Source organism: Amblyomma mixtum, chromosome 3 (genome assembly GCF_055824585.1).
Source record: "Amblyomma mixtum isolate Tamu chromosome 3, ASM5582458v1, whole genome shotgun sequence".
Taxonomy (NCBI): Eukaryota; Metazoa; Arthropoda; class Arachnida; order Ixodida; family Ixodidae; genus Amblyomma; species Amblyomma mixtum.
Window position 1 is genome coordinate 25,695,399 of NC_143014.1, and position 26,406 is coordinate 25,721,804.

At 44.4% G+C, this 26,406-nt stretch overlaps 1 protein-coding gene and 1 pseudogene across 2 annotated transcripts; both read right to left on the reverse strand.

Annotated features, from left to right (window-relative positions):
• LOC149349450 (uncharacterized) overlaps nt 1–26,406 on the reverse strand; it is a 508,176-nt pseudogene that overhangs the window by 408,846 nt on the left and 72,924 nt on the right.
• LOC149349458 (DNA polymerase lambda-like) lies at nt 2,975–24,631 on the reverse strand. 2 transcript variants are annotated; one of them, XM_089578398.1, is made up of 9 exons: nt 23,764–24,629; nt 23,629–23,703; nt 23,463–23,570; nt 12,629–12,808; nt 12,340–12,468; nt 12,113–12,281; nt 9,467–9,555; nt 8,093–8,254; nt 2,975–3,117 (listed from the first exon to the last, which is right to left on the reverse strand). In XM_089578398.1, the coding sequence occupies exons 1-9, from the start codon at nt 24,202–24,204 to the stop codon at nt 3,010–3,012; spliced, it is 1,461 nt and encodes a 486-aa protein (XP_089434524.1). In that variant the 5' UTR covers nt 24,205–24,629; the 3' UTR covers nt 2,975–3,009. The 2 variants fall into 2 exon arrangements, with proteins under 2 accessions (XP_089434524.1, XP_089434525.1); XM_089578399.1 differs by lacking the exon at nt 9,467–9,555 and having other exon boundaries at nt 23,764–24,631.

The following is a 26,406-nucleotide window of genomic DNA, read 5'->3' on the forward strand; positions in this document are numbered from 1 at the left end:
TCTTTTAACATGCACTGACATCGCACAGTACACGGGCCTCTAGGATTTCACCTCTATCAAAATTCCACTGCCGCAGCCGGGATCGAACACACATCTTTCGGGTCAGCAGCCAAGCACGATATATCCACTGAGCCACCGCGGTGGCTCGGTTACTGCGATGGCTTTGCTTGGACAAAAAATGTAAAAAGGCAGAGAACATTTCTAGTAGCACGTTGGCAGGATCTGATGGTATTCCAATTATGTTAATAAAGAAATTGGGCCTAAAATGTGAGCAAGCACTTCCAAGAGAGGTAGTGAGCAAAATGATAATGGATGGTAAAACCCTCGATGGATTGAGAAGTATGAGCATGATGTATAAGGGAAAGGGGGACAAAGCTTAAATAACTACTATTCCGTAAAAGTGATGTCAGTGGTTCTACACGGTGGTGATGCAGATTATAAAGGACAGACTGCAGGCATGCGTGGGGAATGAGGAGCTATAAAGTGGGTTTCGGACACAAAGGAGGTTAGAGGGCAATCTTTTCTCATTGATGCAGCGTATAAAAATAGAGTGATTTTAGGCAACCTGCTTCTAAAGTTTGTGTTATTAGCCAAGGCTTTTTCAGTTTTTTTTTTTTTATTATGGCACTACTGGCCTGTACTCTCACAAATAGCTTTGTTTTAGAAATATCCTTGTGCTGCTGTTTTGCATGACATCACTAAAAGCTCGAATAGTTGTGGTGAAAGTATGCACCATCTGCAGGTGTGCAAGGCGCTATCGGTTTCTTGCTGTGGTCCCAAAAGTGCGAGTTTCGAGTCCGTTTTACACATCACTTCAAGCATAGATGTTGACCATATCGTGCTTCTGAGAGCTCAAAGTTTTCAGATGAGTTAGTCATGACTGGTTAATGACTAACTTGTGATTAACTAGTCATGACTGGTTAATAACTATTTAGTCATGACTTGACTAGTAATGACTAGTTACGACTCACCTCAGATGTAACGGACAGAGTCATGGCCACAAATATGAGTGCTTAAAGGCTTTTGCCATAAAATGTAAACCAGGTGTTGAATTACCGTTGGGCAGCTCCCATCACCAAGCACTGGCACTCAACAGACGGAACTGCGGCAGGATATCCAGGGATAACGACGGCTAAGGAGACCTCCTAGAGTGTTAATTTCACTTTTGTAGCATTTGAGATGCCACTGTTTGTTCTGCTGCAGAAGCCAGATTTTTTTTTTCCCCCACTGCAAGCATGCACTGGATTTACTCAATATACAGCAGGCAAGGATTACACCACGAAATGGTATTAAAAATATATATAAATGACTAACTTACAAATTCTACTTCCAGTTTGAACATGAATAATTAAACAGTTCATCCAGAACTATTTATACCTCATTCTGAGACTGCTGCCACATTCAGCATAGCTAGTCAGAATTCATTCCTGGTCAAATTGTACATCCTTCCAGATGACTGACATTAAATGTAAACTGCTCATATATATGCACTATACACAGCAGGATGTATAACAGAAGTAGAAACAATACACATACACAGCATTTACTTACAGCTGAGGTTTAACTCGTATACACGATATAAATACTCCATAAGACCAACTGTGTGTGACAGGTCTCTGCATACATGCCCTTCCATCATAAAGGCAGTCTGTTGTCACCCTTGTGAAGAGCACTTAAGCAGCTGAAATGTCCTGCAAGCAAAAGGACGGCCCACCATAGCTGCTAGGCTCTACAGGCAATGCTAACAGGGAAGCAGAGCCAGGCAAGCACGAGCACTTTACCCAAAAACCGTGGGCTGCTGGCTAATCAGTTACTTAGTTCAGTGTAGCTTTGGTGTGCACTCCTCAAGTGCTCTACACAAGGGTGATGCAGACTGCCTTTGTAGTTCGACAAACATTAGTTCCTTTCCAGAAATGATGCATATGTGTGGCTGACACAGCACTGCTTCAGATAAGGCCAACTCCAATGTCTCAACAATACCTTATGCTAGTAGATCTTTGTTTTTCTCTGAACTACCTTGCTACCCTCAAAACTGTTGAAACAGTCCAATGATGCATCCAGTGTGTGTTACTTTCTCTGAATTGAACTTCAACTGTAAGTCAGCACTACGCATATTTAAGGCCCCTCATTCCTGGGTTTTATTTTCTTCACGGGAAGTAGGGAGGTAAAATTCAGACACTATTTAATAAGTTCCACAATTTAGCTGTCTTCTTTCAGGGTATTTTTTTATCAAAAAAATAGATTATTAGTGGGTTTTTTTATGCGGTACAAAAAATGCCTTGTTTTTTATGCCTATTATTTCCATAAATGGTGTAGAAATTACACGTCTGAGCCACGAAACTGTTTACTAAATTAGGTATTTATTGTTCTCACTGCTATTATTTCGCTGTGTTCGTTACCAACATTGTGTACAGAACTTAAGCATCTTGGCCTTTTGTGTATTAAGACTGTTGCTGTGACGTTGAATGAATGCAGAAACATCCACAACATCGCAGCAACTATTAAAAATGCACAAAAAGCATAAGGCAGAACAGACACCATTAGTGTGGGTAGCACTTGATATAATGATGCTAAAAAGGCTTTTATAAAACCTACCTTATGAACATAGATCAGGCCATGCCATGGATAAAAGGCACTAAAAAAGGTTTACAATCAGTAAGAACTTACTGGCAACACCTCTCTAAAAATAATTGCCAGGCACCCACCAGTTTCCACATAATGCTTTCAGCTTTGTCCACTGACAAACCACATTTTCTTAAAGGTGCGTTTCCAGAAAGAAATTGTGTTTAATGCAAATTTTAAGAAATCCGCTCGAGGTGCAAGAATCAGACGAAACTGGGTTTTCCCTGAAAACAAAAAGCCCAATGTATGTGCTGTCCCTGTCCCTGCACTGCAGCTATCATGCAGTCACATCACATGGCCAAATAATAAACTGCAGTGAAAATAAACAGGCGAAATAAAGCAAACACAAGTATAAATTCTAAAAAAATTTATGACATCCACTTGGAACTAGTGGTCTCTCTCTTCAGGCGGTCGATATTCAAGCCCAAGGTGTTCAAAAATTGATTCTTCTGTTGGAGTGGGTAGCCTGTTTCCGCATCCTATTTTTTCTTCACCCTGGAACAAGCCAAGTTTACAGCAAGAGCTATTGAGACTCAAGTAAAGTACACCCATCATAAAGTATTTGTGAACTAGCCTTTCTTATGAACTGCTCTTTCTCTTGAATCATGCAAAAGTCAATGATTAATCCATGCTTTTGATATACACATCAAACAGGACAAAATAGAGAGCCTACTACAGTGCACAAAAGCACAAGCACAGAAAAATTACAATGGCACATTATGACCATTTAGTTTCCTCAATGTCTGTGCATTATAATGAGGTGTTGACTCACAAACCACACATCCACCTAACTGCTTTCCCAACCACAAGAATAAGATTAACAGCAGCTCAGACTGGCAGTGAGTTTTTTTCCTTATTTGCTACAGGTGGCTCAGTAAAGCTGCATTACAGAGGAATTACACAAAACTTGAATATAACAACATATGAAGCCATAATGAGTAGTCCCCATCATTTATGGAGTGCGTGACTGACATCCATCATCACGTTCAAACAAAGGTTGCCGCCAGTCTAAAATAGAATCTACTAGACTAACTATGCTTGCACCAGTCAAGCACCTGGCTGTGGCACTGTCAGAGTACTGACACATTTAATTTTATGAAAAAAATACATATATATTACGAGACGTGTGTTCTCGGAAATAAATCTATTCTAGCTCTGCCACACAACCCAGTCGCGTGGTATTATCAGCGGATAGAGCACGCACGTCCCATCATACATGGGACTGAAGAGTAGATGTCTTTAGTCATTGTCACACGTGGCATGAATTTCAGTAATAAAACACCTGCTGTGTTCTACAAAGCTCTTGCCGTAATCTTTCCAGCTGATATCTGCACATGAAATTTCTATAGAGTTGGTGACCTTTGTGCTTCAGTAGAACATATTGTCGGGCATAATTGGCGAATTACTTCTGATATGGTAAAGTTGCACGAAAAAAAAACACACGAGACATGGAACAAGACAACCACAATGCTTTCAGTGCATGCACTTTTCCTGGGACTCCGGATCGTACTTCGGTATTTTGTAAATAGTGTACAAAGCTCTCCGCTGTCCTTCCTATCACTCCGCTCTATACTTCTCACTATCCTTTCCCTTTCACTTCCGCCGGCTGCAGCTCAGGTGCTTAAGATATTAGACAGCAATTACCGCGGCCGGCAACATTCTTTTCCTTCACCTCTTTTTTTTTTTTAAATAAACCACTACCACCACCACCACTCTGGATCGTGGTGGTGGACCCATGTTTTGTCATTCATAACATTCCTAGAATACAGGGTCTGTCCTGAAAGTTGTGGGGACGCCTTCGTCCCCTGCGTTCGCTTTCCCGCAACGCACTCCCCTTAGTTGTGTTTAACTAACAGGGGAGGGCACTCGCGTCGCAGCGACACCAGCGCCACAGATGGCGTGTTTTGCCGCTCGCGCGCGGGGGAAGACTGGCTCTCTTCTCCCTGGGACCGGGATAGCGAGCAGACGTTTAGCTCACGGCTCCGCTCTTCGCCGCGGGTGCCTCGTGGTCGGAACTTGCTCCCGCCACCCCGTCCCGTCTGGCCTCGGAGCTTTCCTTTGCCCTAGCGTGGGCGAACGTTCGCTCGTAACCGTGCTGGTGAGTCGGACATCCTCGATTCCTCAGTTTATTTTGTTGCTAGTTGGCGTTATTGTTGTTACAGCAATAAATGCCTTGTTTGTGTCAGCCACCGTGTCGTTCCTTTGTTCCCGCAGAGCAGGGCCCGCCGTGGTCGGCGAGCGCTCGGTAGCGCTCGCGACCACGGGGTGGGGTCCGGGCGGTTTTGAACTGTGTCAGCCGCGGTTAAACGGGGAGAACGTATTTATCTCCCCATTTAAAACCCCCACAAAGTAATGAGACAAGTCGCGGCGTGGCACGTGCATGCTCCAGATCGGAAAACCGCTTCTGTGGGAAGGAGGGGGAACCTTCAGCTTCACAATGCAACGAGCTCAATTGACTGCGAACAAGCCAAGCGAGTGGGCGTGTTCAAACGTGTACCCCTGTTTTGTTGCTGTGTCGAGGAACCATGAAGCGAAGGTTGGAACAGCGCTACACGGTGAAGCTTTGCAATAAGCTGAGTAAATCACCTAGGGAGACATTTGACAGCATGTGGGAATGATGCTGTGTCCAGGTCGCAAGGGTTCCAATGGCACAAAGCATTTATAAATGGCCGTGAAGACGTTCAGGATCACACAGTGAACAGTACCGTCCATAAACGTCATTGACGCGCGCCCGGACCGTTGCCCGTCGTGAACGTCTTCATGGCCGTTTGTAAATGCTTTGTGCCATTAGAACACCAGACCTGGACATCGCATCGTTCCTACACGTTGTCTTGATCACGTCGAATGACTCGGTAGGTGACTTACTCAGTTTATGGCAAAGCTTCACAGCGTAGCGCTGTTCCACAGTTCGCTCCATGGTTTCCCCGACGCAGCGACGAAACATGGGTACACGTTCGAAGACGTCCACCCGCTTCGCCTGCTTGGAGCGAAGTAATCTGGTCGCATTGTGAAGCTGAAGGCCCCCCCTCCTTCCCCCAAAAGCGCTTTCCCAATCTAATGCATGTGCGCGTCACGCCGCGACTTGTCTCATTACTTTCAGGACAAACCCTGTACATGCTTCTTGGATTTTTTTGTAAGCATATCTGAATTCTGTTGCCTGTTCTGCTGGGGACATGCTTTCTGATCAGGTGACGTCATCTGTAGCATGGGCGGGAACTGACCTTTGACACCATCAAACAATGAATGGTTCTAAAGACCATGCCTTCTTAAATGCCTAATTCATAAGCTATATCACTGAAATTCTTCCAAATTAATGGCCTCCAAAATAATGTAGTGGAGGTCGCCCAAGAGGCGACCACGGCCACATTTATTAGAAGGCTGTAGGAGAAGAGATAGCGGCGGCAGCAGTGTCCGGCCGAGGCCCAGGTCCCAAGCGTTCTCTAGTGCGTGCTAGCGACACTTCATTCTCGTCCGCATTTCGCCACCGTCTGCCGCGTGGGTCGCTACAATGTGAAGACCTTCATTTGGGTTCCTACCACGCTTAAACTGCCTGACCCAAAACTTTATTTGATCATATGAAGGTGTATCACGACCATGCACAGCAATCGTCCTTTTATGGGGTTGTTTAGGTTTCTTTTCCTTCCTAAAAAATTTAATCGAGAAACGAAGTTTGAAATTCTTTGCTTTCCTTTGAAAACCACACTTTATCACAACTGCCACACCGTTATGTTACTTCTAGCGCTTTAGTCGGACTGGATGGCTACTACGTGTGCATGTCCGGACTCATTTTAATCTACACAGACACCTCGGCTCCCAAACACTGGCCTAACATACTCGAGTAGACAACTTACGGAACACCCCTCGTATATGTATCAAGTGCAAGGGGGCTAGGGGGTTCCAGGCGAAGACCAGAAGGCAGCAATCAAGGCAGTGTCAGCAGCGTGGAACTCTATTGAGATTTCAAGGGCCTTCGAGCGTTGCCCAAGGCTGCTAGCGTTGCTTCGAGCGGTGCCAAAGCGCACTTTCGTGAACGATACATTATTCTCTCAAACATTATTCTCCTAAACTTTAATGCAAGCAGTAAACTATTAGTCTGTACAATAATTAAAAAATTGTATTGGTCTGGTTTAAAGCACATTAATTTTACTCACACCGCGAAAGACGGTAACAGTGTTGCCAGAGCGCGACAAAACAGACAGAAAGTCGTACAAAAGGAAGTGCCTTTCAAGACAACACAGCTGGCTTTTATTAAAAACTTAAAAACCTCCCACAACTCCAAAAAGTGCACTTCAAAATTTAATTTATAAAAATATTTCTGTTATTTGCACAAAATCTAAAGTAGCGATTGTGGCGCCATACAAGTTTGGCGTAAAATATGAAAATCATTTCAATGGCCATTAAGATTTGCCGTGTAGCAGCGACATAACTCCTTCAAGTCCGATAGTGATTCAGAATCTCAAAGGCTCATGGACTCAATGGTCATTTAAACTGGCCGTGCGACAGGAGTATTAGCTCTGCTATTTTCACACTGCCAATTGCACCATTCATCCAAGTCATGAAACATTGTTGTGGTTATCTTTCACCTCTTCATTAATTGTACCAAAAGCAAATTCCATGCGTTAGTTTTTCTGCTTCACCTAATACGAACATGGACGTTTTTCATGCGGCTAAATTGTCTGCCGTGTGGTACGTAGCGAGCTCCACACTCGTGCAGAGAGCGAACCAGAAGAGTAGGGGTGAAGGGGGGCAGGTGACGCGCCACGCCGGGTGCAGCTGAAACCTAGTGATGCCACTGATGAGACAGCCACCACATTTAAGACAATGCAGATTGAGGAAGAGCGTTTTCTGGCAGAAATTGAATCAGATCTGATGCTTAAGAAATCTGCTCAAGGTGCAAGAATCGGGTGAAACGGGGCTTTATCTAAAAAATAAGGGCCCTAATCATAAATAGCAATAAGTTGTTGCACCTGCTTGCTTAGTAAGCACAGCAATTTGAGCTGCACAGCACCCAAGCTACTCTCCATGTGCTGTCATATGCACAGGACGCCTCTAAGGGTACATCTACTAGCGGCTGCACAGTGGTACCATTGTTATGCTGCATATTGCATTGAGGCCCAATAAAGCAGAGTAAGCTAATACTGCACATATTGTGTGCTTTATGAGCAGCAAGTTGTATGGTAGATGCACTGCTTATGGCTTACACAAGAGAATAAAGTAGCAACCTGCCATAAGAGACCAACATGTGAACATATGTACAAATTGCACAGCAATAAAACATCCTTAACTCCTTGCCAGAACACAATAATATGGCAGCGTGTCCGTTTCCACCCATCAAACTTAATGTCAACATAGTGAACCTCTCCTTCAGAATATATTCGCTGTAATGAGTACTGCAGCCAAATATTACACAATGTGAGTTGTGTTCATTTCATCCCCTTTTCAGGGATTTGCCTATTGTCACAGTACTCACCATTCTGCAGACATCTGCATAAAGGCCATGGTCATTAAGGGACATGCCTCTACGACGTGCAAGAAGACGCATGGACCGGTTGAAATGTGCAGAGCCAGTGAAGGCTAGCAGCGAACATGCAAACTCCTCTTGAGGCACCACAAAGATGTCTAAACGGCGGTGCTGAAAAGACAGGCAGACAGCTGTTTACAGCCAGTGAAGCAGGGCAAAAATAAAAATATGAATTTAAAACATAGTTGAAAGGTGCACCTTTGCACAAATAACATTCTTTTCCACCAGTTCTTAGCTACATGTGGATTAAATATGCATTAAACTACTAAAAATTATTCGATAAAGCTAGAGACATGAGCATTCAGTCTTGTAGTGGAAGCTAAAATTCCACATGCAATGTATGAAAACACCTTATTTTTCTTACTCTGCAAATAGCGCAGAAAAATGAAAAGACATAGAAACACCTGTCCTGTCAGCACTTTTCCTATGTGTATGCTTTCTTTGGGTTCTCATTTTGCTGTGCTGTTTGCCAAGCATGATTTAGGCCAACACACCCAACTTCTTCCTCAGCAGTTTATTTTTCCCACCAAGACGTTCTGCATACACTAATAAGTATCTCTTTTTTTTTTTTCTAAAATCAACTCAAACCTCAAAAACAAATTAAAAGTTTGGACAGAAATGCAGCACCCCAAGCAAGTCACCATAACATCCTGCAGAAGCGAAGTTGTGCAAATTTCTCCTTCCATGCACACCTATCCCCCATTTCAGTTATACTAAATGCAGACTGGAGTCACAATACACACCTGCACAGTCACCATACTGCTACAATAAAAGTAATACAGCAGCTATCGTACTTTCCGGTATGGTATAGTCTGCAAGACTCAACTTTGACTCAAAATTTTGTTATTTTTTTTACTAGATTGTCAGCACCCGGTACATACTCCACATCCAGTGCATAATCTGCACCAAGTACATAAAAATTGCCTTGGGAATCTCATGCTATATTGAGCAATATTTTTTAAAAAATCCTACTGTCCACACCAATAGATTTCCTGCAAATCTAAAAATTTTAACCTTTCAATATGTATAGCTCGTGGGCTGCATACCAGAATTTACAGTATGCTGCTGCACATACTTGCATGCAGAAAGTTAGGTGGGCAGATGAGATTAAGAAGTCTGCGGGGATATGGTGGCCGCAAATGGCAAAGGACAGGATTAATTGGAGAGACACGGAAGAGACTTTTGCCCTGTAGTCAGGGTGGTGATGATGATGACGTGATGATGATGATGCACATACTCAGCATTCCAACAGGCAAGTTTTTCCACCAACAGCAACACAAAGAGGGGACCAATGTGAAAAGAAAAAAAAAACCACTGCCTCACCTTACTGCCCGTTCCAGGAAGTCTGCAAACACCCATGTACTTCGAATTGTCGCCCTCATGTGGTACAGCAAGATCGTCAGTGAGAAATGCTACCCAAGCACGCATAAAAAAAAAGCGAGTTGCTAATGTTAAAAGAAGTCAACACATGCATTTCAAAAAAAAACATTGCACAAACAAATGCTTCAGATTAACCTCGTTCCACACAAATTAAAATCCTTAAATATATACTGAGTACCGTAGCTCAAAAGCGTGGGCAATAAAACCCATTCCTAAGGTGACATTTACACTGAAGCATTTTTTTGCAGTTTATCCATGACACACTGAATTCAGGCTTAACTCTGCGAGTGATTCTGCATTTCATTACAGAAAGGAAGCAGCCATGACATCAGAGACAGCTTCTGAGCTTAACGCTGCACAAATAATAAGGACAATCTACATGCAGCACAAACCATTCCCCATTCACTAAAACCATACAGTACAGAAAGGTGCTCCTGAGAGGTAGTAATTAAAATGCAAAAACTTCACAGTTCCATTTGTGACGACAGTGCAGTCAGTAACATGCATTGCGCTACTACATGTGGTAAGTGAACCTGAACCATACCAGTCACACAAATGCCAGTACAATAACTGTGCACATCATGTGTTTCACTTTTACCATTCACAACTGCCCTATGCACGCAGTCTTATACACTTTTTTGTTGTTTTTTGGTTTGTCACTGCAATATCTTTTGCATTTTTTTTTACTCCCATGTCTGCCTACATGCAAGATAAATTGTTCTTTGGCTGTCTGCAAGGCTGTTGACGTGAGTGGCAGCACTATTGCAACAAAAAAAAAATCAACTAAAGTCAGTTATGCGCCATTGTATTTTACTCTATTCCAACTGTACTTGCTCCACACATTAAAATGAAAAATCATGAAAACTGACCACTTGTGCAACATGCTAGCACACCTGTGAAACAAAAGGGCCTTTCGGTTAGAGTATAACAAGGTAAAGAAACCCAGTGTACATAAATTCAAATGAAGCATATGATAAGGGAGTAATTACCCATTAGCATCCACCCAAGTGCAGCAACACAGCTACAATGGAAAGTTACACAGCTTCTACAAAGCTCTGTAGTTGAAGAAAAATGCATCCTGGTTCGGGGTTCGAACCCAGGACCACCACCTGTCCAGGGAAGTCACTCTACCAACTGAGCTAACTAGGATGGCTGGCAGGGCAAGAGCAAACTGGTCCACTCGAAGTGGGAACAGTACTGAGGCCATGTTGACGGGAATCCTTCAATGTGGAGTATATTTGTAATAAAGGAGTAATTACTCATTAGCATCCACCCAAAGCAGCCATATGGCTACAAATTATGGTGTATGGCTTTCGCAGGAACTTTGTAGTTGAAGAAAAATTTGTCCTGGTCCAGGGCTCAAACCCAGGACCGCCACCTGCCAAGGGCAGTTTGCTCTACCAACTGAGCTACCGTGTACTGCTGCATATAAGTCGACTCTGAATGCAAGTCAGCCCTCCAACTTGCAGCCCTTACTGGCCAAAGAAAGTTGACTAATATCATATAAGTCGACGCATACACACCCCACCATCCTACCCTTCGCATGCAGCTCAAAGTAAAAAAAAAAATGCGCAAAAGGCCAGCAGTCATAAGCAATGAAACAGTGCTCCATCCTGCCTTCCATACTTGTGTGTGGCTGGCTGACCAGCAACAAACTGAGCTGCCAACGGTCCTGTAGTTTTGAATTTTCGCAAGACGCACTCTGCAGTTTAAATTTGCTCGCACGCTGTCTAGTGCTAGCCAGGAAAAGCAACTGCCAGTGTGAGCAAGCCAAGTAAATGGCATGCAATTCGAGTTTTCGCAATAAAAAAATTTTCACACGAGCTAACTTCTTTTTCTTACTTTTGACACATGAAACTCCATGCATTCTGCTGGGAATGGACATTGGCACGAGGCGTGTACTACCTGCGGCTCAGCCAAAACTACCTTAGACCCCGTAAATAGGTCAACCGTGCATATAGGTCAACCCTCCAATTTCAGATGGCCGTTTTTTTGGAAAAAAGCGTCGACTTATATGTGGCACTATATGGTAACCGGGATGGCTAGTAAATGGCACGGTGAGAGCGAATTGATCAACTGCGCCAAGCGGGATTAGCGTTGGCCCAATGTTCGCGGGAACCCCCAAGATGGAGTAGATTTGTGACAAGGAAGTAATTACTTATTAGCATTCATCTAAGCTCAGCCCTACAGCTACACTTGTAAGCTGTATGGCTTTTGTAGCTGTATGGCTGCACTTGGGTGGGCGCTAATGAGTAATTACTCCCTTACTGCAACTCTACTCCACCTTGGGGGATACCCCTAAACATTGGACCAAGCATATAATGCTTCTAGTCAAAAAAACCAAACTGTCTGTTGAAAACACGAGTGGAACCTATTGGAATCTCACTGGTTCAAATTGGCCCCAAATCTGATTTCGACAATTCAAATTGGTCTTTCTTGATTGGGTTTTCCTTTGAGGTATTCCAGGTTACACAACAAAAGGCATTTTGCGTTTCAGCATATGTGTAAGCAGCTTCCATTGCTTTTGTGGTAATACGCATGTGCAACTAAAGAAAGTAAAAGCAGCAAGTGTAAATAAATATAGGTCACCACTCTCATGAAGAATTTGAAGTATCCTGCAAAGTACGCCTTTGTGAGACCTGCCGTCAGGATGCGTGATCAGGACATCAACATCACCACACATGGCCCTGCCTCTGCGATAGGACCCACAGGGAACAACCACGAGTCCAGGCTGGACAGACAGTGCAGCTTTGGCCACCTGCAGTTGGTACAGTATTATCAAAACTTCCCTCATTTAGTGCTCTCACCACACGCACCATGTCTGCAATCAGGCCTGCTTCAGCACGTGGCATCTTTTCAAGGAAGTCATCGAAATGTTTGAGCCCGATCTTTTGCTGACTGGTCAGATTCCCTCTGGCAGCAAGTTCTTCCAGTGAGCGAAAACCCTTGCCACAAGACACAATAACACACAACCCACACTGTGATCAGTGACATTTTTCATTTCCAGATACAGCAAAGCATATAAATAAGTGAACACTGAACTGCTACACAGACAGCACAGTGTGCCAAAGGTGGGGCTCATTGCAAGTTAAAAGCAGAGCTCACCTGTTGTACCCACTTTTGTGCAGTGGATGGACCAGCACCCCAAACTTTTGTGAACAGGTTCTGCGAGACTAGATTCTCCTGGCTCTGGAATTCCTCCAGCTTCTGAAGCTTGCCCTGCTGAACGATCTCCCAAATCTTATCTGCTAGTCTTTCACCAATATTAGGCAAGGATCTGGCTTCCTACATAAAAGAAGAAAGGTAAAAAAATTTGCAAGCAAATTTCAATATAAACTTTCTGACAGTAGGGTTTGAATGCCATAGACTTTCAGGTTACTGGAGAATCAGTTCGACGATGTGCATAAAAACTGACGGGCAAGTACACTAAGTGATGTGACAAATTTGTGTTTGAAGTACTGGTTGTACATTTTAGTGAGAAAGCACTGCTTCACGGGGTCAAACCCAACCAAGAATCTTGTGCCGTCTTTGACCCTGAGAATGCAGAAATAAAATAAATATTGCTATGATCAGGTTTCGAACCCACAGTGGCGCGAATAGATCAGCTTCGCTGGCCACTGCACGAGAGCACTGTGCCATCGCTGCAGCCGATCACGTCTCGTGTCAAACTGCAACACACACTCACACGCTGTGCACTGCACATCATTGTCTTCATCAACTTCCATCTGCGGTGCAAACAGGTCAGATCAGCTTGACCTCGATCAGAGCTTAAACCCAAGTCTAATATCATCGCCAGACATGCCGACGATCCAGCAAAGCAAAACCATGAGCCAACCAGGTTAAAAACATGCTTTCGCACATCTACCCGGCTATGTTAAAACTCTAGCACTTTTTTCTTTTACACTGGTTGCCTTCCCACTGTGTATAATCTGATCTGGCCATTGCTTTATTGTTCTGCTGCTATGTGGGCTTCTGGTGGGTGGTTGGTGGGCTCCTCACTTTCCTTCACTAGGGCCTCTGCTTTGGCTTCACACAGTCCCCGTCATTCGGTGGAGAGAATTGGAGAGAAGGCCTTCTAGACAGTGGGCAAAGGGTGGCGTTTCTGGAGGATGGAGGCTGTTTTGGAGGAATGTCACATTATTGGTAACATAGTCAAAAAATTATGGGAGCACCTAAGTAATTCTTGTGATGTGTAAATGTGAGAGCATCGCTTTTGTTGCCGAGTGCGTCGCTGTGTGGTCGGCGGATTAGGGGGTTAACACTGTTTCGCTGCATTGTGATGGTCGCATACTTTTGTTGGCAGTGAACTGCCGCCTCCAGCCATGCTTTGCTATCTCACCTGACGATGTAGACGCGAGCTATCCAACTTGGACAATGAAGACTGCATAGCGCCACAACCTCACTCTCCAAAAGCTGAAAGCCAATTGACGGTGCCAGTTGCTCATCCCATTCAGGTCAGGTTCTTTGCTGATGACTGTTTTTTTTTTCAGGGAAGAAAATGGCTGAATGATAAAATTCTATTAACTTATAAACTTGTAAACAATCTTTGTGTGTACAGGCACATGGAGCTAAATATGTCGGCAAAATAGTTTATATGTAAACATACACACAAAAAATTAGCCTTTGTGATGTCCTGCAATCTTGCATTTCAGTCCTGAAACAAAACTAATAATATGAGTATCTTGAAGTCATTACAGCAAGTAACCTAAGCTAGAACAAGCAAATCTCTGATATATGATTAGTCATTCTGAAAACTGCCTTCTCAGGTATAAATAAAACATTCCCCACTGCAAACTAAAAGCACTGTGCTGATTCATCCCGTGTGAGACATAGGCTGGAATACTTGAATACATAGTAGTATTTGGAACCTGTACACCAAAAAGCATTACTTGGCTCATTAAGCAGCATTAAGAGCATTACTTGGCTCATTGTGCGAAAACCTTGCTGTTGCCAGAAAGCCGTGGCAGACACGCATGGTAGGCATGCGTGGCAGAAACGCCTCATGCAAGTGATGTCATCACCCCTCCTGGAGGGGTGAAGTTCCACTTCCACTGCCCGGGCAAAAGAGGGAAACGCTCCTGTATGCATTCTGGAATGCAACTGTCCCTCTCCGAAAAGGGCAAGTCGAATTGAATGAAAACAGGTTTGAGGGCACCCCTCCTCCTACCTGAGGTTGCTATAAAATGCTCCCTCAGTCGGATGACAAAGCAGACCGCGTTCAAGATGGGGGCAAACGCTGAAAGCCAATTGACGATGACAGCGGGGCTTTCAGCTTTGTCCACTGCAGGACAAAGGCCCCTCCTATATCTCTCCAATTAACCCTGTCCTGTGCCAGTTGAGACAACCTCATCCCTGCAAACTTCTTTATCTCATCTGCTTACCTACCTTTCTCCCGCCCCCTGCTACACTTGCCTTCTCATGGTACCCAGTCCATTACCCTTAACGACCATCGGTATTCATATATAGGAGGTTGTAGCCAAGTACTACACCAGGGTGGCCAAATCCTGATCTGGTGATGGAGAGCGTTTTCAGTTCTGGTCACCAAGATCAGGCCACACCTCATGGCTAGCTTCCCATTACTACAACCCCTGTTAATATAGACTAGAATTATGAACAATTTTACTGGGGAGAACACTTTTTCCACGTATTTTTGCCTCATTACTATGGAAATTTGCTGCCCAGACAATGCACAGGGTGAAAATGCACAATGTCTATTGGGGTCCATGTAATTTTGTTGCGTTAACATTGACAGTGATGAAAACAAAACCTCCACTTCCCCAAACTGATATTTTCTTCCTTGTATATTGAGCGCTGGACAACAGCGAAAGGCAGGCCAAAACTGGAAATGCCTTAGTGATGACCCTTTTTTTTGTGCTCGTGTTTTACAGTGCCAAGGTGCCAAGTGGACGTTTCTTACAGATTGCTGTATTTCATGAATTGATGTGAAGAATGTAAAGCCGCTTTCAGCAGCTGCTGGTGACAAAGTATTGGTTTGGTTTATTGGTTTATTGGGGTTTAACGTCCCAAAGCAACTCAGGCTATGAGGGATGCCGTAGTGAAGGGCTCCGGAAATTTCGACCACCTGGGGTTCTTTAACGTGCACTGACATCGCACAGTACACGGGCCTCTAGAATTTCGCCTTCATCGAAATTCAGCTGCCGCGGTCGGGATCGAACCCGCGTCTTTCGGGTCAGCAGCCAAGCGCCGTAGCCACTGAGTATGGATATGTACTAGAGTATGGAATTGGTATTGGTGACAAAGTATGGATATGTACTAGAGGTTCATGGGATGTGAACAGACATAGTAGAAGATATGCCATCAGGCCATGAGACGCCGCCACACATATAATAGGGACTTTAAACTGCTCTGCAATAATAATGCAGAATAAATAATAAAATAATGCATAATAAAAAATAATGGTGACCAAAATAATGCACTTGTACTCCCAAGGTTTCATTCAACTTCCACTTCACTGACTCGCAATATGCACAGAAGGAGGACTTATTTGCAGGTTTTTTTATTTTATTTTTTTGCATGACTCATTTTTATGGACGACTCGCTTCATGAACAGTTTTGCTCGAGAACCAAAGTGTCCATATTAATGAGGCATAACTGTACCTCTAAAAGGGACCTGAACTGCTCAACTCATCTGCAACAGTGTGACAGGAAGCCTTGGACATTGAAAAAGAAACTATTTGATATGATGCCACAGGTAAAGATGACTACATATAAAATGACGGTAATGCTGCTCTTGACCTAAGTTATACATGTAAGATGAGCTTTTAGGGATGTTGGTTTGACTCTTCTGGCATAACAGCAATGCAAGAAACGACATTCATGAGGAAGGACACATTGACCAGCATAGCACCTACAACTGTTTATTGGTACAAAGCACACAAACACAAAACCTGTGCTGCACATAAGTGGCAGAAAATAATTAAAACCGCATAAAGAAAGGCTTGCCAAAGAAAGCACACGATCCAACACACAGAGGAAAAAAAAAAACATCACATGGCAGATATCAAATTTCAGTGTCTATCTGCGTGCATGTCCATGTGTATACCTGAGTTCATTTGTACAAGTCCTTTCTTGTAAGCATTGATTCAGTACATTTAAGTTTTATGTAAGAAGACATGTAATTCATGTTTGACTAGCATACAGTGAGCTAAATACAAAAAAAATGGTTTGGTTTGGTTTATGGGGTTTAACGTCCCAAAGCGACTAAGGCTATGAGAGACGCCGTAGTGGAGGGCTCCGGAAATTTCGACCACCTGGGGTTCTTTTAACGTGCACTGACATCGCGCAGTACACGGGCCTCTAGAATTTCGCCTCCAAAGAAATTGAACCGCCGCAGCCGGGATCGAACCCGCGTCTTTCGGGTCAGCAGCCGAGCACCATAACCACTGAGCCACCGCGGCGGCTAAATACAAAAAAAAAAACAGAACTCACCCACAAAAATGTGGGTGAGTTCAAAGCTAAGTGTCAGGTTTATTTGCAATGCCTACACTAGATTGCAGTCTATTACAGACCTTAGAAAACAGATGCCAAACTTATGACTAAAAAGCAAAAATGGAATACAATTGACTAGGTCTCTTATTTGAAATCTGAGTGAGCACTATCAGGTATAGCTATGTGGCACCTAGTCACGGCCCTTCCGAAAACGCAACAAGGCCTTCCTGTCTGCTGTTGCGCGCCGCCCAACAAGGTTTTCCGTGGTTGAATTGCACCCATTTTCCTCACAGCGCATGACGTGCCATCTCTTACACCAGACGCTCCCCAAATATCTTTGAAAGGTTTGGCACGTAAAGAAACACCAAAAGCGAACATTCCATGAGTTGTTCTTGCACAGTTTTCTTTTTTTTTTTTGTTGTGGCACCCAAAATTGACAAAAAGAAGTTTCAGACCGGAACGGCTGCAAAGTGAGCAAAAGTTTCGGACTGCAAAGGGCTAAACAAACACATCAAACCTGTCAGACCATTAAATAGAGAATGGACTGTTTCAAGTATTTTTGTCTTATTTGGTCAACAGATGACAAGCACAAGCTACCAAATGATGATGCAAACCATATGAAACCTGTAAACATTGAAAATGCATTGTCAAAATAATTGTTAAACCAGAACAACGCACTCCCTCATGAGAAGAGGATTTGCCCACCCTGGTGTAGTACTTGGCCACGACCTCCTATATGACTAAACCAGTTAACCCTCGGCCCTCAGCACATAGCGACTGCAGAGCAACTCGCTAATGCGGTGGTTAGGCCTGCGATGCAGCGGAGGGTGCGGAGAATCTCTGGCTCCAGACAGGCCGCCATTGGAAACTGAACCTGGCAACGTTTAATACTAGAACCTTATCCAGTGAGGCTAGTTTAGCAGTGCTATTGAGGAACTAGCAGGTATTAAATGGGATGTCATATTCTTTAGTGAGCTCAGGACACATGAAGCGTATACAATGCTGAAGGCCAGGCACGTACTATGCTGTCATGGATTAGCCGACAGACGAGTGTTAGGTGTGGGATTTCTCATCAATAAGGATATAGCTTTTATAATATTACCGTGAGGGTGGCAGTTATAACTAAACTTAATAAGAGGTACAAACTGAAGGTGCTACAGGCATTCGCGCCTACATCCAGCCATGATGACCAGACTGTTGAAAGCTTCTATGAAGACGCGGAATCGGCAATAAGCAAAGTAAAAACACAGTACACTGTACTAATGGGCGACTTCAATGCCAAGGTAGAAAAGAAGCATGCAGAAGACCAGGCGGTGGGCGACTATAAGATGGACTCTAGAAATAGCAGAGGGGCGTCATTAGTAGAGTTCTCAGAGAGGAATAATTTATAAATCATGAATACCTTTCACAAATGGGAAAACAGGAAGTGGATGTGGAAGAGCCCCAATGATGAGACTAAAAATGAACAGACTTCATATTGTGTGCTCACCCTGTCATTGTACGGGATGTAGAGGTTCTTGGAAAGGTGCATTTTAGCGGCCACAAGATGGTAAGGTCTCAAATTAGCTGAAACTTGAAGACGAAACGGTAGAAACTAGTGAGGCGGAAGCGCATCAACGAGTTAGCGGCAAGGGGGAGAGTAGAGGAATTCAGGATCTTGTTGCAGAACGGATATTCGGCTTTAAGCAATGAATGATTATCTCACACCTATCATTATGTAATGCGCAGTAGAAGTAGGCGGTAGGATGGTTAGACACAATACCAGCAAGTTCTATCAGGAGACTAAAGATCTGATTAAGAAACGCCAAAGCATGAAAGCCTCTAACCCGACAGACACAGAACAGACCTCGCAAAGCTATCAAAGCTAATCAATATATGCACGGTAACCGACATAAGGAAATTTAACATGGAGAGAATCGAGCATGCTCTCAACAACGGAGGTAGCCTAAAAGTGGTGAAGAGGAAACTAGGCATTGGCAAAAATCAGATGTATGCATTAAGAGGCAAAGAGTGCAATGTCATTAGCAATATGGATAAGATAGTCAAAGCAGCTGAAGAGTTCTACACAAATCTATAGAGTAGTCAATGCAATCAGGATGTTGAGAGAGCCAGTAGCGCACAGCAATGAGACATCCCGCCAGTAACGAAAGCGGACGTAAAGAAAGCCTTAGGAGCAATTGAAAGGGGGAAAGCAGCTGGTGAGGATCAGGCAACCGCAGATCCGTTGAAGGATGGAGGGGAGATTATGCTATAAAAACTAGCCACACTGTATATGAATGCACTGTGACCTCAAGCGTACCAGAAGCTTTGAAGAACGCTAACACCACCTTAACCCATAAGAAAGGAGAATCCATAAGAGATGTCAAGGATTTCAAAAATTACAGACCAATCAACTTACTATCCGTTGCCTATAAGGCATTTACTAAGGCAATCACTAATAGAGCCAGAACAACCTTAGACTTCAATCAACTAAATGATCTCGCAGATTCTCGTAAAGCATACTCAACAACAGACCACAATCACACTATCAGTCAGGTGATAGAGAAATGTGCAGAATAAAACCAACCCCTATATTTAATCTTCATAGATTAGGAGAAAGCATTTGACTCAGTCAAAACCTCAGCAGTCATGCAGGCACTGCACAATCAGGGTGCAGAAGAGCCTTACGTAAAAATATTGGAAAATGTCTATAACGGATGCACAGCTACCATAGTCCTCCATGAAGTCAGCAAAACAATTCCAATAAGGAAGAGTGTCAGGTAGGGAGACATGATCTCGCCAATGCTATTCACCGCCTCTTTAGAAGAGGTTCAGAGGCTTGGATTGGGGACAGTTGGGGATAAGAATTAATGGAGAATACCTTAGTAATCTGCGATTCACTGATGACATTGCCTTGCTAAGTCACTCACGGGATGAACTGCAAAGCATGATCAATGACTTCAGCAGAGCAGAAAGGTGGGTCTAAAAATTAACATGCATGAAACCAAAGTAATGTTCAACAGTCTCGTGAGGGAACAGCAGTTTACAAGTGGCAGCGAGGCTCTGGAAGTGGTTAGGGAATATGTCTATTTAGGGCAGGTAGTGACTGTAGATCCGGATCACGAGAGGGAAATAACAAGAATAACAACAATGGGGTGGAGCGCATTTGGCTGGTTCTCTCAGATCCAGAAGGCAGTTTACCAAAATCCCACAGGAGAAAAATACATAACAGCTGTATCTTACAGGTACTCACCTATGGGGGCTGAAACATGGAGGCTAACAAAAAGGGTTCAAATTAAATTGAGGAGAATGCAGCGAGCTATGGGAAGGAAAATGATAAGTGTAATTTTAAGGGACAGGAAAAGGACAGAGTGGGTCAGGGAACAAACGCGGGTTAATGACATCCTAGTCGAAATCAAGAAGAATAAATCGGCTTGGACAGGGCATGTAATGTGAAGGCAAGATAACCGATACCAAGAGAAGGCAAGCGTAGCAGGGAGCGGCAGAAAGTTAGGTGGGCGGATGAGATAAACAAAACAAGTATGCGGGGATAGGGTGGCTGCAGCTAGCACAGGGCAGGATTAATTGGAGAAGCATGGAACAGGCCTTTGTTTAGAGGTCCTGCAGTGGATGTAGTCAAGCTGATGAAAGAGATATGAACTGAAGTTGCACTGAAAAAAAAAAAAAGCACGTACTGTCGGGAGCAAAATCGGTGTACACCATGCGTGGCTCGCTGTTTTTTCAATGCCCTTCAGTGTTTATGGTGAGCACAAGCACCTGGATGGTATGAGCAAACTGATATGCCTCTAGATAAAAATCAGGGGGACACTTAAGCTCCTCCTTAAGGGTATGATGCAACAGCATTAATGGGTCCCTTCAGTGGACTCTCCACACACAGATAAGGACACTGAACGAAGACAATGCACACTTCATGCTGCCTGCGCACATCTGTCAGGGCAGCGGTGTAAACTAGACTGCAGGTGTTTTCCAGTGGCCGCCACATGCCAGCACCACTGCATGATCACCGACCATGCAACGGAACTTTCCACTTCCCATGATGTACCACAAGTGTCCATGACGTCATGGGTTTCCACAGGCACAGAGAATGTCTGACACTCATTGGCATACTGCTGACCACATGACACACCGGACCAGAAGTGACATCAACCAAACTGGAAGTGAATGATGTCACCAGACTGGAAGTGGTGTCTGCTAGACTGGCTCTGTTTAGAACTGCACGCCTAACAACCCAAACTTGCGTTTCAGTGAGCGCGAGATGTAGCACAGAAATGACAGCAAGCTGCGGTCCTCTAGAGTGGTTCTGCACTGAGAAATAAAAACGAAGACGCACAGTTTACACTGCGCAGGCCACCTCTGAACAGAGAACACTGAAGCCACAAAGCTGAATTCCACACAGAACACAGGTTCCGCACTGAAAAATTAAACGAAGATGACACACACTTTGTATTGCTCACACGAAACCTATTAGGGCAACGGCGTACATCAGATCTCAGAGGTTTTCCACTGGTCGTCGCATGCCGGCACTACTATGCCACTTAATTACTACTTCCATAATTAGAACTTCTCTAATCGTACACATACTCATTAGCATACAGTCGTAAGATACCACTTCACGTGAAAGACCACACGACACGCATATAAACCCCCCCTTGCACCTAAACCATATAAGCGTGCTTGCATGGACCAAGGGTAGTGTGTCCGACTTGCAACGCAAGACACACAAGTTCAAATCCCGACTAAAATCATTTATGTTATAAATCATTTCCAGAAATCATTTACTTTATAAAGTTACATCATTTAAGACATGCAACAACATTTAATTCGCATTATAAGTCTTGTTCTTTAATCACTTTCATTCCACAGATCCACGTGACATCATGTTTCGCATGACGTCACATGTGACATAAATTTCGCTGCACAACGCCGATGGGACGATGGCACTGCACAACGTTACCAATGGGTCGCCGCCACTTTTTCCGCTGAATGGGAGCCTTTACACTGTTGCATAAAGGTGCTGCCAGAAAGTGGCATTGCAATGAAGTCCAACAAAAGTTTGCATGGTATGCACCACTTCTGCACCTGACAGCATAGTGTATTCACCACTGTTTATGTCTTATGGTTTATGGGGGTTTAACGTCCCGAAGTGACTCAGGCTGTGCATCACTTTATTTCATTGTAAAATTTTGTTTGTGCATTGATTTCTCTTCCTGTGAATAATGCACAGAGTTCTGAATGTACACAATGTAACTCCTGTCTTGACCCACCCAGACACTGTGAATAAATAAAACAAGCAAGGAAGCAATTTTTAAGCAACAGCCTCACTAGTTCACCTGAGAAGTCTTACAGATAGCTTGCGCATGGCATCATGGCCGTCATGACAGAGTGCCAGGCATAGCTTGCACAGTGCCAGTAGTAGCAGGCAGCAATAAGGGAGATTAGAAAAATGAGTGGGTTACCACTAAGTTCTATGGTCTCTCACCTGAAAGCCGTATTAATGTCGGTGCAAGCCATCTACAGAATGGAACTAAAGAACAACATACCACTGATATGGCAATACATTACTAAATATAAGAATATTCAATGTGTAGCATGTTAGAACTATACTGCATTCCAAAGCAAAGTTGTGTTCTTAAACAATTATTTATTGACACCAATAGGCCATTTCGGCATAAATATGAATGAGAGGCCTGTTTTTTTTTCTCTCTCTCTCTTTGCTGTTAAAAACACCGAAGCAGACACCAACACTTCCAAGTCATGCTGGCAGAACAAAACAGAATGCTAATAAATTTTTATGGTGCAGGGGCAACTTTAGCCAGAGCACCATGGCACAAGATATTTTTTGCCCACACAAGGCTGAGTTAAAGACCCATTGTCCAAGCATTTAACCACTGAGAATCCGAGCACTAGGCTAGGGGAAAGCTTGCACCCAGTGGGAACTGGTGGGTACCTGGCGACACCGGGGAGGATGAACCCTGCAGTTTTCGCACACAAGATGAATGCTCAAACCACCAGGCCACCGTTATGGCCAAACAGAATGCTACTGTTGCATGGAACAAACAGGTGTTTGCCTGAACTCCAGTCCGTAATAGCGAAAATAGATAGAACAAATAGATAAAACAAATGGCCTACATACATACAGCATCCACTAGACTTCTGCCATTACGTATGCTCATTATTAGTACTTAACAATTTCCCACTGGATCGGCTGGTTAGTTTTACACATATTAGAGACTAGCAGACTAGCATGGTGGAAGTACTACTGTGTCATATCTGATACTGCTGTGTTCTTCATGTCATCTCATTTGCATGTGCTTATCTGCAACAATGCTTGAACAATAATCTCCTCTGAATCATTCGTGACTCAATCCAAAGAGCACTATTTTTGCCTATACTGCAGGCATTGATTTTTACAACATGACAACCAATGTTGCCACGAAGATGCAGTTGTGATCAAAACAGCAGTTTGTTCATTCAGCAAAATACACATTACCTCCCATGTTGTGATTTCGGTCCGATGCCGCTTGAGCTGTATGATGGCTTTTTCATAGCCAAGGGCTCTCCAGTGATCATTTGTACTTTGGAAGGTTTCAACCATGGCCTAGAATGAGATGAGCTTGAGTGATCAAAAGGCTCATGCGCCAGATTAAGGACATCACCTCCAGCTGGTCTGTGATGTGAGAGTTCTTGTTCACAGGCACATCTGTGGAGGCGACTGCGCACGCCCACTTGTCCTGCACGAAGTAACAGCGTTTCTTCTAGGTACAGATTACGAAACGCGAGATCACGCATACCGAAACTACTGCCTTTCGCTGTGTCGAGCACGGTCCATGGCCCCGAGACGTATCGGACGGAGACGCAGTATCTGCGCAGTCACTGGAATGTCTCGCCTTCTTGGGAGGTGCAACGTCGCAGTGTGGGCTGCACGACGAGCCAGCAGTAGGTAATGCTTTACAGCGCAATTCATATGCTGCAGTTTCGAGAAGTAGGCCACTTTTCAAACAGTCACTAATCCATGTACATTTCACAATTTTTACTGCTGGCTGCAAGCTTTCGGTGTCCACTATCTTAGCCACGCGGCCTTCGTCCAGCGCCTCAGCTACGACCATGTGGGTGGCCAATTTTTCGTCGCATACCACTGCGGCCCCGTGCTCTGTAAGTTTTCTTTGGAGAAGTTTCACCCGCGGCCCACCAATACTTGTAGGCACAATAAAAACGCGAGTACCCGCAAACATCGCATAAAACACGTCACAGCGGCAGCACCGCAGACAGCGCAGGAAAGGCTACCAACATTACGGCACGGGCATGGAGTGTCCTACTATTAACCACGACCTACAGTAGATGCAGTAGGCCGCGCCATTAATATGCCATTAACTAGAGGGAAAGCTGGCGCCACCAGTAACCACGCAGCGCCTGCCAAGGTAGATCTGCAAGGAACTGCTGCTGCCAGAACCAGAACCACCAGAACTTCGGGAGAGCAAGCTCCCCGAACTGCGCATGCGCGCCCAGAGACTACATGGAAAGGAGGACGCATGGGAGGCCGCATGACACGAAATTTTGCTCGGCGAATGTTGTATCTTTTTTAAACAATTTTCAAACCCAGAGCATTTAGAAAGTAATTTAACAAAAAGCAGAGACTTGGCCACTTAGCGACTTGTCGAAAACTGGCACCAGGGGCAGGGTTGCCAGATCGCTCCGACCTCAGATAGCCAAATTGGCCTCCGTAGTAGCCCAAACGTAGCCAAACGCGAAATTTTTGCGTAGCCCAAAAGTAGCCAAAAATATTTGTTTTTGTGACGACACTTCTTAAGCATATTGAATTAATTTTCGGCAAGAATATTTACATATTAGATTTCTTTTACGCACATGATGTCTGAGGTGGTGCGCACAGCGTGTTATTTCCGTTGTTACGTTTCGCCTCCGTCATGTGCGCTAACCAGTGCGCCTAACCAGGTGCGCTAACCAGGTCCTGAAGATGGGCCGCAGTTTGACTCTGCAGGCGCGGCAGTAGGCCACATCACCTGGGGCGGGTGACGACAGCCAGTCTGCACGCGGAAAAGAACGGCGGCGCTAAATAACGGAATCGCAGCTCTAGTTTAGGAATACTTCACCTTTTAAATGTTTGCGCGCAGATTAGGCACATAGACAGTGAAAGTACCTTGCTGTATACTTACGCAGCCTCACATTTCAATTTTATGCTTTAAGAGAAAGGTTCTCACTGAGAGCGTCACCTCAAAGCATCTAGCATGCGCCTTCTTGAAGCTACATTCGACGATATGCTAATCTATGTCGATTTTATCTTCAGTCTAACAGCACGTTCGCAGTAATGAGAAAAGCGACTCTTTTTTCCATTCCTTCTTGTAGTTCCGGATGTACTTCGTCCACTTGCCCATTCTGAAAGTTCTCGTAGTGACGGATCCATGGAGGAAAAAAAACTGAGGAGGGAGCGTCCGGCGAAAACCTTGAAGCCTCGTCTTAACAAGTAAAGATATAGCAAAAAAAAGAGAGTGTGTCCCCCCGTGATCGCACCACGTGATAGCGTGCGGTAAAGTCTAGCCCCGCTGCGCGCGCGCATGCGCCGATTAGCGCGGCAGACTAACTGTAGATCGACTTCCTTGCTGTAGACGCCCGCGCCGCGGGTCGCGCATACGCGTGCACTAAAACATACCGGAATCAAAACATAAAGGACCGGCTCGGAGAGCGAAAAACTGAGGGAGAAAACGACTTCAAAACACTCGGCTTGCGAACGCTGGCCGCGTGACGTCATGCTCCCTCCTTAGTTTTTTTTCCTCCATGGACGGATCTAATACCATGTCATGCCACGAACCTCCCCCGCCTTCATTAGTTACAGTGGGTTCCGCGCCGCGCCGAAGGATGGCGCCATGGCTCCACGTGAGTTCCAGTGACTTTAGCGTGAGTGCACGCGGATTACGCAACTGACACGGCGCTCTCGCGTAGCTCGCATCTCTAGAGCTTCACGTGGGCCGCTTAAGGCTGTACAAAACAGTACTGTAGGCTCTTGCGAGTGGCGTGCTTGCTGTGTCCACCACGGGAATAGGAAGAAAGAGAAAAATACCTTATTAATGCGTAAGAATTATTTGCCTCATGCGTATCTTGAGCAGAATGTGTCCGCAGAGCTAAAATAAAAATACAAGAAAAGAACATGCCTGGCGGTGGGTTTTCAACCAGCCATCTACCGCAGCCGTGAAGTGTTTCCTGGGGGCAACTTTCACGTAGTGTCCGCTCTTTATAAAAGAAATCGAAAGGCCATGATCCTTGACCGCCTGACACACGTTTTTCTCGAACACAGCGTTTTCAAATTGTCATTTTGTAGCAGACACGCTCAATTGCTCTAGCATGCCTTTTATTTCTGTCACTGTATAATTGTAACAGAGCACATTATAACTACTTTAACTTTTTCTTTCAGGCGTGAAAAA